The following is a 20,646-nucleotide window of genomic DNA, read 5'->3' on the forward strand; positions in this document are numbered from 1 at the left end:
TCCCAAAGTGTCAACTCTAGAACACAGCGAGTTAATTAAAGTATGCAACTGCAGGATGGACGTATTAAGTGTCTGCATGGACACTTCTCCGCTGCTAGTGCCTGCTTGATCACAAAGTCCTGACTGCTCCGAGACCAATAAACGATAAAGTTCCGCCTTGCGGGCAGTGGCCGGGAACGATATGCCTTTGCGGACGAGTTCAGCCGTCAGCTTGGGAATAGTCCAGTTGCGAAGTGAGGGGACGCTACCCAGATCCGACGTTCTAGCGACGATGTCCAGAACAGAGGCTGCATCTTCAATGTCTGAAGCGTGAGACATTTCTGAAAAAATTAGACACATAACAATCAAACCCTGACACCGGAAGGCAGCAGCCCACCACAGTGAAATTCACCAATCAGCGCAAAACCAACTTGGAACCAAAGCCACGGATGCCACACAACAGTAGTGAAGGAACTAAGTCTAAAACGTAATTAGACTAGTAAGTGAAGGGTGACATGTAGTGAAGAAAATATGCTAATTGCGTGCTACGTGAGAGTCATTCGTGACAAACGAAGCCCTGGCCCAGAGACGTGGTGGGTAGGGGGTAAAGGCATACCCAAGGACGTGATGGGTAACAACTAAAACATGAATACCTGTGCTACTCAGAGTTCCAAACCGACTGTGCCTAAAAGAAAAAGCAATAAGAACCACGATCTTACTTAAGACAACGCCTGGAGGAACAGTTTACCAACCTTGATTACTGAGCGACGTAGGTCAACCTTGACACGAACAGAGCGCTGGACCAACGTAGAGGCTAAAGCGAGAAGAGACCACCGGAGTGAAAACTGTGGGCTCAAAGGAAAGCCGTACAAAGAGAACGTTTATCATAACTCACCAACAGCGTAGACTGCACATACCTGTACAATGATGGATATGCTAACACGACGTAGATGACGGCAGACGTCAAGCCACTAGAACAAGCGTGGACAACTGCTGGATAAAACACACAGGCATATAACTAAACACCAGCTAACACGGACCCACACGAAGATCCAAGGACGAGTTGAGTCAGTGGGAAGAAAATGTACCGAGCCCCAAAGGCGAGATGGGGAGAACAGACCAAGCTGCACATTAACTAATACCTTTATTATTAACACCCCCTTTCTTTTTTTTTTTTTTTTTTTTTTTTTATACCTTTAAAGCGACCGAGCCAGGGACAAGGGAGAAACGGACTCACGAAAAGACGAACTTCAAGCCTAGACAGATACACAACCAATGCTGAATGAAAAGATGACGCTCTAATGTAGGAGGTAGACTTCTGACAAATATGCTGAAACAGAAAACATGCGTAAACTCACAGCTTGACCTCGACAAGATTGTAATGGACAACTGCATGTAGGCAACCACGAGTACCACGGATACTTGCGACTGGGGTACTGAACACGACGACGATTAGGAACACAGCGAGGAAAGCGAAGAAATAGACTAGTGAGGAAAGTAGCAGGAGCAACAAGACAAGTACCAGGTACACAGAGGGCGCCTAATTAGACAGCGAATAAGGGCTAGAGAGGGAAGAAGCTAAATAAATGAATAGAAACAAGACAAGGTAAACAAACCACATGACTAAACAAGAGCCGGCGAGGACCGTCACCCAACAGAGCATACCGGGAGACCATGACAGAGCTTTTTTTTTTTTTTATGCCAGCAGACATAACAAACATACTTAACCATTTAACAGCGAATATCATTGCAGTACAGACACGGCCCACCTTGGCGACAAGGCTACTAGCCGACTTGGCAGAAGAACGAATATGGTAACTACTATGACTAGCAATAAACGCCATAAGGAGACCAGACCATGACAATGTAGTAAAGCAGCAAAGGAAAACCAACAATGTGAGACCGAGTTATAATATCATACTAGCAGTGGAGTAGTAGTAGTGAATCAGCAACGTATGAGGTGGGAACGTAACCTGGGAAGCTAAGCACACAGTGATTTAATAGTGAGAACTAACCGTGAACTAAGAAAAGCAGCAGGGAAATGAAACCACGATATACAATTAAACTGTATAGACCAACAAAACTAGACGTCCACTATTCCACATCCTTCTTTCTTCTTTTTTTTTTTTTTAAGCAGAAGCCCCTCCTCCCCCCCCCCCCATCATTAACAACCCATACTCTTTACTCTCCCCCTTTTTTTTTTTTTTTTTTTCACCAAACTGCAGGCACAGACTAACAATGCTATAAAGAGCAAGTAGCATAGTAACAACCGCAGGAAGACTCATGAGCTATAACTAAACGATTAAAAGTTAGTAGCAAGCAGCAAGAGAAAATACATGAAATGGGAAATGGCATGGGATTTGAGAAGCGACTGGGAAATGAATGGTAGAATATACAGGAACGAGGCAGAGTTAATTTATAAAGGCAAAACACGACTAGCGACTAGCATTAGCAATAACGAGCACTGTTATCACAACATGACTGAGAAAACCTACTGAGGCTAGAAGCAACAAGCAGCGTAGACCAACAGAGACGGGAGGTAACTGCGGAACCCCATAAAAACCTGAGCTCCAAAGACACCTCCATCTGAAACCCTAACCCCCCCCCCCCGATGTGCAGAGCCGAGCAGCCGGAAGCGTGCGACATCTGACATCAGCCCGACGTGGTCATTAAATAACAAAACAACGCAGGCATGCGACAGGCAGGGTACCCGGCACCCGACAAACAGCAAAGACATGCCCCTGGAGTGCAGAGCTATGCAGCCGGAAGCGAGTGCACATAACAGCACGGGGGGTCACACGGAGTCCAGTGAAACCTGAATACCAGCGGTGACCCTCCGTCAACACCCCCTAACCCAGCGCCTATTACTAACCTGCGACAATGCTTCGACAGGGGAACTTCCTCTAGCGTCTGACGTCACGGACCCAAACAACAAGAGAGCCGTGGCGTACTGACCAAGGGGAGCCGCGGCTTTTAAGAGTGAGTACCGCCCCTCCCGCAAACACAGGTTAAATGAGTAAATCAATTAACCTTCGCACATATATATATATATCAGTTGGACATTAAGACAAGAGAATAGTTGGAAGAAAGACAACATAGGGTTTGAGTAACAGCACACAAGCTTTAAATAGTCCAGATTGGGAAACGGTAGGCTTCTCGGTGTTCCCAATCAAGAATGTTAAAAGCCGTTTTTGCCATAGAAAACACTATCCAGTATACTGAATTGCGGAGAAGACATTTAAACATTAAAAAGTGTACCTCCGTAGTTGGCCCTCCACCCTTTTACATAGTTAGGCAATATACAATATCCAGTAAGTTTTGTGCACAAGTATTATGAATTAAAAAGGGGCTCATGCAAACCAACTAAACTAATTTTGGTTTCGGTAAAACAGAGAACCAATTGGTTCCACTGTTTAAGTAAATTCAAATTTTAATTTCCCCCGGAATTACCACAGTGGCTCACAGTTTGATAAATATGGCACATCTTTAGATCTAATATGTCTATTACTTGGCTTACTTTATGTCAAAATTGGCACATGAAGTACACAAGTCATGCCACTTTGTGTAAGTGTTGAATGTCATGTAGGGAATTCAACTGTTGACACATTTTCCTTGAGGAACAGAGAATGAAGGTGCTTCCTTACGATCAGTTTTCCCATATGCTTAAAGGCTATTGACACCTTTAAAAAAGCATTTATTATTCTTTATTTGCACATATTATGGGGCAAAAAAAATGTTTTTTTTAATCTTTATTAAACATTTTGCCTTCTTTTGCTTGTATGTCCCCTGTAGTTTGCTGTTTGAGCTCGATTTTCTCTCTATACATGTAGATGATTCTCCCATGTAGACTGCCTTGTATCTGCTCTCCCCCTCTCTTTATTTACCCTGTGTGAGCTGCCTTTTATCGTGCTCTTCCTCTATAGCTGTATCTGAATGCAGCAGGTGAGTAAATGGCAATTTCAGTGCAGATACAAAATTGCTAAACCAGGGATGACAAAAGCAGTTACCTTTGATGATTTCTTTTTTTAGTTCTGTGGATATGTTCAAACACAAATAATATGTTAGAATTCTTTATTTCAGTTGTTTAAAATGATCAGTTCAATATGTTGGAATACTTTATAACATTAACTCCATTTACATGTTGTACATTGATTTGTTCCTTCAAAAGAAAATGCTCAGAATGTCGCTTTTCCTTTCGGGATATGTAATCACTATGAATATTTTTTCTTAAAGTGCAACTGTCACCAAGAATATGCTTGTTAAGCTGCACACACACAGTGCACTACAGCTTCACAAACATATTCTTGGCATACCTTTATCAGTAAATTCGACTGTTTTATACTTACAAAAACACAGTTTTATAATTGCTTCGGCAGTCAGGCAACAGTCAGAGAGGCAGAGTCTGGAGTTCGTTCTGCTCCGGGCCACACCGCCTCTCTCTGCTTATGTATCACAGCCTGCGTAGCTCTCCTGCGCGCGCCGGCTGACAATCAGCTGCGCAACATACGCAGAGAGAGGTGGTGCAGCCCAGAGCAGAGCGGACTCCAGGCTCCTCCTCTCCGACTGTTGCCTGACTTTCGGAGAAATTATAAAACTCTGTTTTTGTAAGTATAAAACAGCCAAATAAATAAAGGTATGCCAAGAATATGCTTGTGAAGCCGTAGTGCACTGTGTGAGCAGCTTCATAAGCATATTCTTGGTGACAGTTGTGCTTTAAACTTTTGTTTTGTCATATGACCAATACATCACTCACCATACCTGAAGACAAGGGCAAATTACCACAGAAACACTTTGCCTAGTGCAGTGCCTGAAAGGGTGTTACATAAGACTTGTATTCTCTTTTTGGTAATCCTGTGTCTTGCCCTGAACTAGAAAAAGCAGGGTGCTAGTTAAAGGGCTGTCACGCCCCCTCCCATAGACTTGCATTGAGGGGGCGGGGCTATGACGTCATGAGCTCCCGGTGCTGGCTCCAGCGTTCAGAACAGTTTGTTCCAAACACAGAGCAGCGGAGTAACCCTTTAAGTCATATATATAGAGGGTATAAATATTTATTAACCGTGGTTTACCAGAGTTCATCTCTATTGCTTTTCTTTTGCAAACCCTGAGTGCAGCTCTCTGGACCACTACTTGCACTCTGTCAATCCATTATTTGTTTACAATAGCATTATTACAAACACTTGGGATTCATAAATACAACAAATATCTTTCATATTAGATTCTTAAAAACTCATTCCAATGCTAGATACATTCATGGAGTAAGCTTAAAACACTAGTACAGAATGGAAATAAGAATTGTTGGTTGTAAGAGTTACAGTATTTAAAAGAACACAGGTTTATATGCAAACATATTCTCTTTCAATTAAGTCAGACAAAGATAAGTACGGTAAATATTATTGGGTTAATATTATTTATTTTCACTTTATTGGCTAGAACATTAAAACGATAGTATAAAGTGCTTTAGGTTTCCTGCAAATGTTTATAATTACATAAGTAGGGAATTAACATAGAAGAAAAATGATCATGCCCTGGCAATGTAGTCAAAGGAACAGGGATGGTGCAATGCGGTGTTTATGCACATAGGGGGAGATTTATCATAACCTGTGCAAAGAAAAAGTTACCGAGTTGCCCATAGCAACCAATCAGATCGCTTCTTTCATTTTTCAGAGGCCTTTGCAAAAAATTAAAGTAGTGATCTGATTGGTTGCTATGGACAACTCAGCAACTTTTCCTCTGGACAGGTTTTGATAAATCTCCCCCATACAGTTTGATGACCAGGTCTAATTTATTAGGTTTTTAAAAATACATTGGAAATACCTTAAGTCTTCACTGCTTATTACGATAATAAACATGAATATTTTCAGTAAGGAACCTGTCAGGGATTGTTACACGCACAGTAGTATCACACACTAATACAATCAATTTTATGCCCTGATGTTTTGCCCTTAAAAGGGAATCTGTCATCTCTTTGCTAGGTACGGAGCTGCAGACCTGGTGGATAGGTACTAGGGAAATAGAACAAACCATTCTTTTACTTTTGCAGGTGGTCATTTGCAGAGTTACAAAACTGTCATTTAGCAGCTGAAGTGTGGGGCACCAAGCTGCAGCAGCATGCCTCCTCCTTCTTCTCTAGCCCTGCTTTTACTGATTGACATACAGTGTTTCATGCTGGAAGCCGAGCCCTGTACATCAATCAGTGAAAGCAGGGCTAGAGGGGAAAGGGGAGGTGTGCTGCTGCAGTTTTGTGCCCCACATTTGAGTTGCTAAATGACAATTTTGTAACTCTGCAAATGACCACCTGCAAAAGTAAAGGTATGGTTTGTTATATCCCGCCAGCACCTATCCACCAGTTTTGTAGTTCCAAACCTGGTACAGAGCTAACAGATTCCCTGGGCAAATCCATTCAGAAATTAGACCACACATTTGCCTTATATTGAGAACTGGTCTCTGTAATCAATTACTAAATAATTTATGTTCATGAATAATAATCAAACCGCATGAGAACAAAGAGGAAATTTTAAAGTGGCTATCCAGGATTGGAAAACCAGAGCTAATTTCATCCAAAAACAGCACCACACCTGTCCTAAGTGTTGTGTGTGATGGTTAAAGCTCGGTTCCATTGAAGTGAATAGAGCAAAGTTTTAATACCACACACAACATGAGGAAAGGTGTGGAAAAAATGAGCTTTTATTCTGTTCCCAGATATTCTGTTTATGGTCTTCTTTACAGCATCAGATCAGGACATCAGTTAAAGGTTGACTCTTTCTCCATGTACAACACGCCCTTTTGCCATCCATGCATCCTGAAGCAAAATAATAATAATAATAAAAACTATGACATACAAAATGATGGTGTGACAAAAAATAAATAAATAAACAACTATAAAAAAAGATAAATGACAAACATTTTCATTTCTTCCCAGAACGCAGGAAAAAAACTAAAATTCAAACACATTAACACACTACCATGGATGCAGACAGTCATCTGCTCAAAGGAATTAGCAATTTGTGGACTAAATTATTTAAATACATAAATGGATTTATTTTAATATATACAGAAAATTGATGGACTCGTAAGTCTTCGGAAACTGTCTGGTAGAATCCTTTAAAAAAAGGTTTCAGTTACAAGACAGGTTCATCATGACTCCTGTTAAAAATGTAAACCAGGACACCAGTGTGAGCTTTGCCTTTTTTTCACAATATAGCTAATTAAAATGTATTGTGCAAAGCGGTATATGAAGCATGAATACACGCTTATACTATACTTATAAAGAACATATACACTTACTGGCCACTGTATTAGGTACCCAATTGTTTTTTAACACAAATAGCTAATCAGCCAATCACATGGCAGCATATCAATGCTTTTAGGCATGTGGTCGAGGCAACTTGCTGGAGTTTAATACTAGCATCAGAATGGGGAAGAAAGAGTATTTAACTGATTTTGATTGTGGCATCTTTATTGGTTCCACACTGGCTGGTCTGAGTATTTCAGAAACTACTGATCTACTGGGATTTACACACACAACCATCTCTAGGGTTTACAGAGAATGGTCTGAAAGAGAAAATATCCAGTAAGCGGTAATTGTGTGGATGAAATGCCTAGTTGATGTCAGAGGAGAATGGGCAGACTGGTTCGAGATGCCAGGAAGGCAACAGTACAACAAATAACTACTTGTTACTACAAGTATACAGAAAATCATCTCTGAACACATAACACGTAGAACTTTGAAGCAGATGGGCTACAGCAGCAAAAGACCACACTGGATGTGACTCCTTTCACAAGAAACTGAGGCTATGAATGCACAGGCTCACCAAAATTGGACACTGGAAGAATGTTGCCTGATCTGATGTGCCTCCATTTCAGCTGCAGCATTCAGATGAAAGGGTCAGAAATTGGTGTAATGGTCTGGGGAACATTTTTTTGGCACTCTTTGGGCCCCTTAGTGTCAACTAAGCATTGTTTAACCCCTTAAGGACCGAGCCATTTTATACCTTAAGGACCGGAGCGTTTTTTGCAATTCTGACCACTGTCACTTTAAACATTAATAACTCTGGGATGCTTTTAGTTATCATTCTGATTCCGAGATTGTTTTTTCGTGACATATTCTACTTTTACTTAGTGGTAAAATTTTATGGTAACTTGCATCCTTTCTTGGTGAAAAATCCCAAAATTTGATGAAAAAAATGAAAATTTTGCATTTTTTTAACTTTGAAGCTCTCTGCTTGTAAGGAAAATGGATATTCAAAATATATTTTTTTGGGGTTCACATATACAATATGTCTACTTTATGTTTGCATCATAAAATTTATGAGTTTTTACTTTTGGAAGACACCAGAGGGCTTCAAAGTTCAGCAGCAATTTTGAAATTTTTCACAAAATTTTCAAACTCACTATTTTTCAGGGACCAGTTCAGTTTTGAAGTGGATTTGAAGGGTCTTCATATTAGAAATACCCCATAAAAGACCCCATTATAAAAACTACACCCCCTAAAGTATTCAAAAAAACATTCAGTAAGTGTATTAACCCTTTAGGTGTTTCACAGGAATAGTAGCAAAGTGAAGGAGAAAATTCAAAATCTTCATTTTTTACACTCGCATGTTCTTGTAGACCCAATTTTTGAATTTTTGCAAGGGATAAAAAGGAGAAAATTTTTACTTGTATTTGAAACCCAATTTCTCTCGAGTAAGCACATACCTCATATGTCTATGTTAATTGTTCGGCGGGCGCAGTAGAGGGCTCAGAAGGGAAGGAGCGACAAATGGTTTTTGGGGGGCATGCCGCATTTAGGAAGCCCCTATGGTGCCAGGACAGCAAAAAAAAAAAACATGGCATACCATTTTGGAAACTAGACCCCTCAGGGAACGTAACAAGGGGTAAAGTGAACCTTAATACCCTACAGGTGATTCACGACTTTTGCATATGTAAAAAAAATATATATATTTTTTTTACCTAAAATGCTTGGTTTCCCAAAAATTTTACATTTTTAAAAAGGGTAATAGCAGAAAATACCCCCCAAAATTTGAAGCCCAATTTCTCCCGATACAGAAAACACCTTGCATGGGGGTGAAAAGTTCTCTGCTGGCGCACTACAGGTCTCAGAAGAGAAGGAGTCACATTTGGCTTTTTGAAAGCAAATTTTGCTCTGGGGGCATGCCGCATTTAGGAAGCCCCTATGGTGCCAGAACAGCAAAAAAAAACACATGGCATACCATTTTGGAAACTAGACCCCTCGGGGAACGTAACAAGGGGTAACATGAACCTTAATGCCCTACAGGTGTTTCACGACTTTTGCATATGTAAAAAAATATATATTTTTTTTACCTAAAATGCTTGGTTTCCCAAAATTTTTACAATTTTAAAAAGGGTAATAGCAGAAAATACCCCCCAAAATTTGAAGCCCAATTTCTCCCGATTCAGAAAACACCCCATATGGGTGTGAAAAGTGCTCTGCTGGCGCACTACAGGTCTCAGAAGAGAAGGAGTCACATTTGGCTTTTTGAAAGCGAATTTTGCTCTGGGGGCATGCCGCATTTAGGAAGCCCCTATGGTGCCAGGACAGCAAAAAAAAAACACATGGCATACCATTTTGGAAACTAGACCCCTCGGGGAACGTAACAAGGGGTAATTTGAACCTTAATACCCTACAGGTGTTTCACGACTTTTGCATATGTAAAAAAAATATATTTTTTTTACCTAAAATGCTTGTTTTCCCAAAAATTTTACATTTTTTAAAAGGGTAATAGCAGAAAATACCCCCCAAAATTTGAAGCCCAATTTCTCCCGAGTACGGCGATACCCCATATGTGACCCTAAACTGTTGCCTTGAAATACGACAGGGCTCCAAAGTGAAAGCGCCATGCGCATTTGAGGCCTAAATTAGGGACTTGCATAGGGGTGGACATGGGGGTATTCTACGCCAGTGATTCCCAAACAGGGTGCCTCCAGCTGTTTTAAAACTCCCAGCATGCCTGGACAGTCAACGGCTATCTGGCAATACTGGGAGTAGTTGTTTTGCAACAGCTGGAGGCTCCGTTTTGGAAACAGTGGCGTACCAGACGTTTTTCATTTTTATTGGGGAGGGGGGTTGTATAGGGGTATGTGTATATGTAGTGTTTTTTACTTTTTATTTTATTTTGTGTTAGTGTAGTGTAGTGTTTTTAGGGTACAGTCGCACGGGCGGGGGTTCACAGTTTCTCGCTGGCAGTTTGAGCTACGGCAGAAAATTTGACGCAGCTCAAACTTGCAGCCGGATACTTACTGTAATCCTCCGCCCATGTGAGTGTACCCTGTACATTCACATTGGGGGGGGGGGGGAACATCCAGCTGTTGCAAAACTACAACTCCCAGCATGTACGGTCTATCAGTGCATGCTGGGAGTTGTAGTTTTGCAACCGCTGGAGGCTCCGTTTTGGAAACAGTGGCGTACCAGACGTTTTTCATTTTTATTGGGGAGGGGGGCTGTGTAGGGGTATGTGTATATGTAGTGTTTTTTTACTTTTTATTTTATTGTGTGTTAGTGTAGTGTAGTGTTTTTAGGGTACAGTCACACGGGCGGGGGGTTCACAGTAGTTTCTCGCTGGCAGTTTGAGCTGCGGCAGAAATTTTGCCGCACCTCAAACTTGCAGCCGGATACTTACTGTAATCCTCCGCCCATGTGAGTGTACCCTGTACATTCACATTGGGGGGGGGGGGGGGGGGAACATCCAGCTGTTGCAAAACTACAACTCCCAGCATGTACGGTCTATCAGTGCATCCTGGGAGTTGTAGTTTTGCAACAGCTGGAGGCACACTGGTTGTGAAACACCGAGTTTGGTAACAAACTCAGTGTTTTGCAACCAGTGTGCCTTCAGCTGTTGCAAAAGCTACAACCCCCAGCATGTACGGACAGCGGAAGGGCATGCTGGGTGTTGTAGTTATGCAACAGCTGGATGCATACTACTTTGGCTGGGGATGCTGGGGATTGTAGTTATGCAACAGCTGGAGACACACTGGTTTGCTACTTAACTCAGTGTGCCTTCAGCTGTTGCAAAACTACAACTCTCAGCAGTCACCGACAGCCAACGGGCATGCTGGGAGTTGTAGTTATGCAACCACTAGATGCACCACTACAACTCCCAGCATGCACTTTAGCTGATTGTGCAAGCTGGGAGTTGTAGTTACACAACAGCTGAAGGTACACTTTTCCATAGAAAGAATGTGCCTCCAGCTGTTGCAAAACTACAAGTCCCAGCATGCCCATAAGGGCATGCTGGGAGTTGTGGTGGTCTGCCTCCTGCTGTTGCATAACTACAGCTCCCAGCATGCCCTTTTTGCATGCTGGGAGCTGTTGCTAAGCAACAGCAGGAGGCTGTCACTCACCTCCAACGATCCAGCCGCACAGGTCAGTCCCTCGTCGTCTCCGCTGCCGCCGCTGCTCCTGGTGCCCCGATCCCAACAGGGGCGCCGGGGATCGGGGTCCCCAGCACCCGGGGTGCACGTCCCGCACCCGCTCACGTCCTCCGGAAGAGGGGCGGAGCGGGTTGCGGGAGTGACACCCGCAGCAGGCGCCCTGATTGGTCGGCCGGTAATCCGGCCGACGAATCAGGGCGATCGTGAGGTGGCACCAGTGCCACCTCACCCCTGCTGGCTCTGGCTGTTCGGGGCCGTCTCTGACGGCCCCGATCAGCCAATAATTCCGGGTCACCGGGTCACTGGAGACCCGATTGACCCGGAATCCGCCGCAGATCGCTGGACTGGATTGTCCAGCGATCTGCGGCCATCGCCGACATGGGGGGTCATAATGACCCCCCTGGGCGATATGCCCCGATGCCTGCTGAACGATTTCAGCAGGCATCCGGCTCCGCTCCAGATGGCTGCGGGGGGCCGGTAAAACACATGACGTTCTCATACGTCATGTGTCCTTAAGGACTCGGAAATGGAGACGTATGAGAACGTCATGTGTCCTTAAGGGGTTAAAGGAGACATGCAGCAGAAAAAACGTATCCCCTATCCCTATCTCATCATGGAGGGGTCCGACTGCTGGGACCCTCCGCGATCAGCCATACGGTCAGACCCCCCTAAGGGATACGTTTTTTTCGCCACCTATCTTCTTTAAAAATGACATCCTACTAGAATATTGTTGCTAACTATGTCAAACCCTTTATGACTACAGTGTAACCATCTTCTGATGGCTACTTCAAGCAAGATAATGCACCATATCACAAAGCTCACATCATCTCAAACTGGTTTCTTGAACATGACAATGAGTTCACTGCACTACAATGGTCTTCACAGTCTCCAGTTCTCAGTCCAATGGAGAACCTTTGGGATATGGTAGAATGGGAGATTCGCATTAGGGATGTGCAAATAGGCAGCAACTGTGTGATGCCATTGTGTCCATATGGACCAACATTTCTGAGGAATATTCCCAGCACCTTGTAGAATGTATGCCATGATGAATGCTGTACCAAAGGCAAAAAAGGTTCCATTCCAGTACTAGCAAGGTGTTCCTAATAAAGTGGTCAGTAAATGTATAGACATATTCACTAGCATAGAATTAGTATTTATCTTCCTTATAAACTCCTAGAAACACTATCCATCTAAAAGGTCTATATTAAGAAAGTATGGTAAATATAATCATGTTTATGACAAATGAGATGCGTCCACAGAAGCAGCTATATAAAAATTAGTCTTGTGATCATCTCTAATTACTTTGCTCAGGGTGATACAGTATACAATCCATTAAACCTTTTACAAATATTGTGACATAGTAACATCGTACCTTTAATTCAATCTCAGACTCCACTCCGTAGCGCTTTAGGGCAATTTCTGCAACCTCTTTTTCAATGTTTTCCTGAGTTGTTCCCTTGACATCTATATAGTAGCAATCTGAGCTGGCATAATGGCAGGAAATTGCCTAAGATTATAAAACAAAACACACAAGAGGGATTTAATTAAAATAAAATCAACACTATAAATAGTGTAAAATACAAATCTCTGTATCTTAACAATGCCTTCATAGTTGTTAAATATTTATAATAGATGTTCATTACCCTGCTTACTGTATTCTGTTATTTTGAGTTTCACACATGATAGGTGCTGCTGACATATCTTATTATTATGTGTTCTCTAATACATTGTGCAACTGTTATTGGATCTATATATATTATCGTTACTATATGGATAACTACTACTAGACCTTAATATTCATGTAAATAGTTGAAGTTGCAGACAAATTAAAAGGGGTTTCCATGGGCCTAAAACTGAAAAGTAATACAATTGCTTACCATTAAAGCACAGCAGTTTACCGCTCTGGCTGACAGCTCAGTCCCTGACTGATATGAATGTCACAAAATGTCCCTTCACTTCCTTATGGGTGACACATTATTACATACCGTATTTTTACGCACTTTTTCTTCCCCAAAACTGGGGGGGAAAAGTTGGTGCGTCTTATACCGCGAATACACACCTATCACGGCGGTCCCTGCGGCCGGGACCTGCGGTTAATACAGGACATCACCGATCGCGGTGATGCCCTGTATTAACCCTTCAGATGCGGCGATCAAAGCTGACCACCGCGTCTGAAGCGAAAGTGACACTAACCCGGCTGCTCAGTCGGGCTGTTTGGGACAGCCGCGGTGAAATAGCGGCGTCCCGAACAGCTTACAGGACACCGGGAGGGACCTTACCTGCCTTCTCGGTGTCTGCTCTGGGCCGGGATCCCCTGCTTGGCCGGCGCTCTCCTTCGACGTCATCACGTTGTCGCGCACGCCGTCCCGTCATCCAATAGGAGCGGCCTGCGTAGCAACGTAATGACGGCGACGGAGAGCGTGGATCCCGGGGAATAAGACTTCTGGAGCGTCGGGGACACCACAGGGACGTGGCGACAGCGATGGAGCGACATCCAGGGCAGAGGTGGCGAGCGGTGACGGGTCCAGAGTGGCGGGGATACGTGAGTATTACCTTCTACCAGTGGTCTTCAACCTGTGGACCTCCAGATGTTGCAAAACTACAACTCCCAGCATGCCCGGACAGCCAACAGCTGTCCGGGCATGCTGGAAGTTGTAGTTTTGCAACATCTGGAGGTCCACAGGTTGAAGTTCACTGTTGGGTTCAGAGTCTTTTTTTTCTAGATTTTGCACCTTTTAAATAGGGTGCGTCTTATATGCCGGTGCGTCCTATAGGACGAAAAATACGGTATATCAGATCAAAGAACAGACAGATATAAGCTATATCTCATTTAAAATGTAGGATAGAGTACAGTACTATGTTCTCAAGTCAGGTTATTTTGCGGTTGGTACTTTTGCGGTGCAGTCTTTCTTTACCTTCCTGAACCCAGCTGTCCTGTTCATTCCAGATCCATGGATAAGGATGGGGTGAAAGAACACGGTGTCTCCCTTTTCCATGGTCAAGTGCACTCTGGGAATGCTTGGATCATAGTCACGAACTCCATGGTACATCTTATTTACCCCACCCTAAAAACAAAAATCTTTTATTTTACTGCAACTATGTTATAGTGTAAAATCACAATTCAAAATTTTTGGACCTAAACTCTTTGAACTGAATAAAGATTTAAAGTGCCTTGGTTGTGAAATAAAGGTTTGTTATACATGGACATCCGTAAGAGTCTCCTCAATAGTATAGAATGCCAAGGGCTGTTTGTGAGGGCTGTACATTGGATGTGGCGCCCAAAGCAGAAGGACTAGCACAGTGCATAGAACCTTTCCATCATATGTCTACAGATGACTACATAAAGCAGGGTATATGGGTGCAATGTGCATACATTATGCTTATTATTTGCATTAACATGATTTTGGGGGGGAAATGGTAGCAGTATGTGAATCACAATGTTTCTGCACTTGGGGTTTGAGAGAACTACTTTAGTGAGAATGCAAGTTCTTATAATGTTTATTTATATACATGATAGTTTTGCAAAATAGTAATACTACTACTAGATTACAAAACAATACAATGCTACATTACCGATGTTTCCATATTTGTTCAGATATGATCAGATCAGTTCTTTACTCTTCCTACTGTACAATATTTAGTAATCATAGAAAAGCATATGTAAAACTTTACTTTACATTGCTTATACCTTATAAATGTTATAGTGTATTTTATTTGACTGAAATGATATGAATGCTCTTTACCTCCCATTCTGGATAATCATGTTGTTTGAGCACCCCTGTGTGTGTCCCTGGAAGAACCACAAGGCATCCATTGCTTCTGTCAATGCGCTCCATGGCTGTCCAAGCACAAACAATGCGGTCTGCAGGCCTGAATGGGAAGTAATGCAAATCCTGATGCATTGGATGCCGAGAGGTCTTTTTACCTGTAATGTAAAGTGATATATTGAAAAACTAAAATCACAGTGGATTATAGAGCAGAAGGTGGCACGGTTACTACTTGTAAGTGTACATTATAAAGATACCACATTGACTTTTTTTATTATAAGAAGTGCTGTCATAGTGAAAGGTTATCTTTAAAGGAGAAGTATCATGCATAAAAACCTTAAAGCTTACCTGTCAGATCCCACAAAATAAAAAAGTAATATGTTACTCAGTACCTAATCCTGATCATGTATGTGTAATTTTTATGTATCTATCACCCATATTTCACAAACAATAGCATATTATAGCTGCTCAATGGCGGACATTTATCATTGTCTTTAGACAGTTTTTTGTGTCTAGAAAAGGCGCAAAAAAGGCGGAAGCAGGGTTTATTTGCGCCTTTTTTTGCTCCTTTTGGTTTACACATTTCTGCTGATTTTGAGTTGCAGTCCACTGATTTTGGCAATATGCGTGATATGGAAGGGTTTTATGAAGTACGCCTTTTTGTGAAAAGGAGCAAAAAAGGCGCAAAGCCACTGAAAAGTCTCTAAACTACACCAGCCCTTACTTAGCTTAGCTTTTTGGTGTATGTGAAGAGAGAAATTTCAGAAAATGTGACCTGCACAAAATGTATCAAATGCTCTGGCCGGCATTTGTCATTGTAGGTGTAAGTGAAGCATTTATCATTGTAGGTGTAAGTGAAGCATTTGTCATTGTAGGTGTAAGTGAAGCATTTATCATTGTAGCTGTAAGTGAAGCATTTATCATTGTAGGTGTAAGTGAAGCATTTATCATTGTAGTGTAAGTGAAGCATTTATCATTGTATGTGTAAGTGAAGCATTTATCATTGTAGTGTAAGTGAAACATTTCTCTACACCTTTCTTTGTGTGCTGGTAATGTGTAGGAGCACCAAATTTATTAAATGGTGACAGAGCATTTCACTTACACCTACAATGATAAATGCCGGCCAAGGTCTTTTTCATCTTACCAAAGGAAGGGGGCTTGTCCTTCTCTAGCCTGCACTGTGAGGACACTTCCCCTCCCTCACTCTGCTGACTCACTGCTCCATCCTGGCAGCCCTGCTCTGTAACCCTTTCCTCTCTGGTTTTATGCAGTATATAGAGAGACACACACACAATGATTATTGGATATTGCCTGTACTCTACCACCAAAGACAATATGGTGAGTGTATAACTTACATCTTCCTAAATGAGTGCAAAAGTTTAGTGCTAAAAGTACAGTGGTTTCCTAGGTCATTCATGTTTATCATCCTTTGCCAGTCCTGTAATGCTGGGACTTGTAGTTTTGGAATAGTTGGAGGTACAGGGTTTGGAAAACCCTTTTTTGCAGCGGTGTTACCTTCAGCTGTGTGCCTACAGCTTTTGCAAAACTACAACTCGCAGCATGCCCAGACATCCTTTGACTGTCCAGGCATGCTTGGAGTTGTAGTTTTGCAACAGCTGGAGGCACAGGTTTTGGTAAAACTCTGTTACAGCAGTGTTGCTGCAGGCTGTGGTCCTCCTGCAGCCTTGTCTATCAGCCATCTCATGTCCATGACCCTTGGACATGCTCATGCTGCTGTCGGACTCTTTAGTGCCCCAGTATGTATCACCTAGTGGTGGGATTTTCAAAGGCAGTTTTCTTTAATAAAATGTAAAAGTTTTAATATCTGACAGTGCCCATTTAAAGTTTTAGATTGTGAGAAGTCCAACTGCTGGGACCCCCACGCGATCCCCTGCATGGGACCCCGACTCTCCCTGGGAACGGAGCATGTCGAGCCCTGCACAAAGCAGCGACCGATACAGCCCCTCCAACAGCTCTCCCATAGAGATGCATAGAGGGGCAGTGTCAGCTGCCCCTCCGTTCAGAGATCGACATGCCCCGTTCCCAGGGCGAGCAAGAGGTTGTGTGGGTTCCCAGCAGTCGGACCCCCACAATCTAAAATTTATCCCCTATCCTTTATGCATTATATATCTCCTTTAAATCCCTAAGTATAAGAACTATATAATTGGCCAGTGTAAATAATGTAAAAGATCACAACAATAAAATCATCATGTTTATCCTTGGGAAGCCTATAGAAGGCACCGTTTGTTGCCTACCACACAGATCTCCTATCAATGGCGCTCTTGGTCTGTCGGGGAAAATGTTCCCACTAGTTACAAGGATCATCCTAATGAAAATGTTCACTAGAAGCTTTTTATTTAACTTTTTATACATTAAAAGGGGCAGGTTACAATATTTTCAGTGGCCTCAAGCTATAATATTTTCAGCATACAATGGTCTTTCCAGGACCACGGCAACTTGAAACCAGACTCAGCATACAATACTAGAAACAGTTCAGATCTGTGGTTCCAGTGAATGGATTGGAGACCATCCAATCAGGGTAAAACCCATGTATTACTAAAGTGCTTGCACTGATTTGCTGTCTACTAGTGCCTCCCTACAGTAAAGTGCAATACTGCTCTGCTCTTTAAAGGGGTATTCCAGGCCAAAACTTTTTTTTATATATCAACTGGCTCTGGAAAGTTAAACAGATTTGTAAATTACTTAGATTAAAAAAATCTTAATCCTTCCAATAGTTATTAGCTTCTGAAGTTGAGTTGTCATTTTCTGTCTAACTGCTCTCTGATGACTCACGTCCTGGGACGTGACATCATCAATGAGCAGTTAGACAGAAAACTTCAGAAGCTAATAACTATTGGAAGGATTAAGATTTCTTTAATAGAAGTAATTTACAAATCTGTTTAACTTTCCGGAGCCAGTTGATATATAAAAAAAAAGTTTTTGCCTGGATAACCCCTTTAACTGTGATAGTACTAGCTGCTTCCTTGGATACGCGATGCGGGTGACTCCATATTGTCTCTCCAATACATTGTGTGTACTCTACCAAGACTCTAAAGAAGCTCCTGTCCTCCATGTATAAAGTGAATTATAGCTTCTAGCAGCTATTTATCACTTTTATATGTAATAGTTATCTTGTCCTTTTACTTAAATCTTAATTTTTTTTAAAATACTTTTTTATTTTTATTTATAACCAATTACTAGTTTTCCACAGTTATGTTCTTAACATACAATGGTTTCATCTATCAAGATTCATCCTGGAACCAATTAATTTTGGAACTTGAGGGACAGCTGTATTTTAAAATACGATAGTAAAATGGAAAATGTAAAAAAATAAAAAAAGCACAAAGAAATATTAAAAAGCAACATAAAAACTTGATTTGAGGCAATTTTTTTATAACACATTCCCTTAAGAATGTTGTTGTGTGAAACAGGCCTTAAAGAGGTATTCTTGGGATTATTATTTTAATTTTTTTTTTTTATAATTCTGGTGTAAAAAAAGAAAACTAACCCGGAGTATCCCTTAAATAGGAAGAAATAAGCACCATTCTTATACTGGGGATAATCAGCATCTTCAGTTAGTCACAATTATCCAGATTTTTTTTCTACATACCGTACATTACTGGGGGGGGGGGGGGGCACTGGTAAATATGATAAGCACCCAAGAAGCAACAAGTAGTTAAAGGGGTATTCCAGGATTTTTTTTTAATTTGACTATACTACAGGGGCTGTAAAGTTAGTGTAGTTCATAATATAGTGTCTGTACCTGTGTGTGATGGTTTTCTCACAATTCTTTTGTGATTTTCACTCCAATATTTATTTTTATCAGCATAAAAAATGACTGTTGTCTCAGATTTTTCCCAGCTTGCAATGCGGCCTGAGACCTGACTCACTAGTCAGCTGATGACAGGGAGCCTGTCTGCTTCAATGGGTGGAGGGATCGCTTGGTGGGAGAGAGATAAATCTGCAACAGCTGTAGGCACCTTGATTGAAAACCACACTGATTTGAATGGATGCAGCTCATTTATGTTTCAATGGGTCGGGTGGCTGATGTGTGGGAGGGAGGAAGATGGAATTGTGGGATTTGTAGTCAAAAAAAGAAAAGTCAAACAGGAAATAGCAGTTCACAAAAAAGCTAGCCACAGTGTTATGGTAATCTCACAACATAGCCATATAGCCCCAAGACAAGCGCAGATCCTTCCTAAGCATGTCCATTACTGCCTGCCAGGTACGTACTAAAATCGCCTTATGGTGGATAACCCCTTCAACAGAACGGGACTGGAAGTCATGGGATCAGGAGCTACAGGGGTCCAAGGTAGGAGAGTATCATATATATATATATATATATATATATAGTGGAAGGAATAGCATCAAACGTCGCTTGGCAGCCTGGGCTTCAACATGTAGAGACAGGGACACGGTAGGTAAAGTCCAAGTCCAGGCTGTGCCTGGGTTTATTTTAAATGTCAACACAACAATACAACCTTAATGTCAGGCCAAACATGCAAAGTAAAAACATGCTCGGCTGAGCTCTACCTAGACAAGGAATGACCCTCACTATACCAGAGACACACTAAGTGCCCCTGTATATGAAACAAACAGAAGAACACGGCCACTTACAACATGGTTCTTAGCATTCCACCCGCAGCCGCACACAGGCCTGCAGACCCAGGCTTTATAGAGTCTGAACTCAGCCTCATCTGGTATGTGGGAGTGACCTTCCAACCATCACTTGGCCACTCCAGGAAAATCTGACCCGGACTAAGCGGGTTGGATCCCCTATACTACAACTAGAATGTGTCAATAACATAGTATCACTGACGCACAAAACTATTGGTTTTCCCTCACCGAACCCAGGTCTTTCAGTGAACCGTATCTGTCCACAAACTGCCTAAAGTAGCATAGGAGAGCATCCTAGGAGAGATATACATTCCCTCAATAACTCTGCCTGTCACTGTCTCACAATATATATATATATATATATATATATATATATATATATATATATATATATATCTCCACATAACATTTTTAGGGATTTTGAAATATCCCTTCATTTTAATTGCAATCTGGTCATTTGGCGTTTATTTCCCCCATTCATTAACTGAATATTTAGCAGCCGAAAAAATGATAGTTTTACAAATGCAAGAAGTCAACATCAATTGAATAAGAACCTAAAAAAAAAAAAAAAAAATGCCACATAAAAGCATTTGCTATAGCTGAGAAGTAACTTGCCTGCATCTGGAGGCTTATTGATCAGCATGGTGTGCATGGACATGATGTTTGGGCCAATGAAACACTCCACATACTTCAGAATCTAAGAGAAGAACAAGCTTTTAATATATGTATTAAATGTCAAGCTCTTCAATACAAATAAAAAAATACTTAAAGTGGAAAGACAATAAAGACACTTAAGGAGTTATCCCAAGATCAACTCCCTATCCAGAGAATAGAGAAAACCTAGCTGATCAGTAGGGGCCTTACCGCTGGGTCCCCGACCGATCCTGATAACAGA

General features: G+C 41.8%; 2 protein-coding genes across 2 annotated transcripts in view; both read right to left on the bottom strand.

The window, feature by feature from the left end:
• UCMA (upper zone of growth plate and cartilage matrix associated) overlaps window positions 1-4,607 on the bottom strand; it is a 71,107-nt gene extending 66,500 nt beyond the window's left edge. The window contains exon 1 of the mRNA XM_056573348.1: window positions 3,987-4,607. The gene's annotated coding sequence lies outside the window, so the exon portion shown is untranslated. The remainder of the gene's footprint in view (window positions 1-3,986) is intronic.
• Window positions 4,608-6,305: 1,698 nt separating this feature from the next.
• Window positions 6,306-20,646, bottom strand: part of PHYH (phytanoyl-CoA 2-hydroxylase) — a 30,912-nt gene continuing 16,571 nt past the window's right edge. The window contains exons 5-9 of the mRNA XM_056573351.1: window positions 20,367-20,448; window positions 15,111-15,292; window positions 14,283-14,432; window positions 12,740-12,874; window positions 6,306-6,778 (exon numbers count right to left, since the gene is read on the bottom strand). Of these exons, the coding sequence (XP_056429326.1) occupies window positions 6,725-6,778; window positions 12,740-12,874; window positions 14,283-14,432; window positions 15,111-15,292; window positions 20,367-20,448 (603 nt within the window). The 3' untranslated portion in view covers window positions 6,306-6,724. The remainder of the gene's footprint in view (window positions 6,779-12,739; window positions 12,875-14,282; window positions 14,433-15,110; window positions 15,293-20,366; window positions 20,449-20,646) is intronic.

The sequence above is a fragment of the Hyla sarda genome, chromosome 4, assembly GCF_029499605.1.
Source record: "Hyla sarda isolate aHylSar1 chromosome 4, aHylSar1.hap1, whole genome shotgun sequence".
Taxonomy (NCBI): Eukaryota; Metazoa; Chordata; class Amphibia; order Anura; family Hylidae; genus Hyla; species Hyla sarda.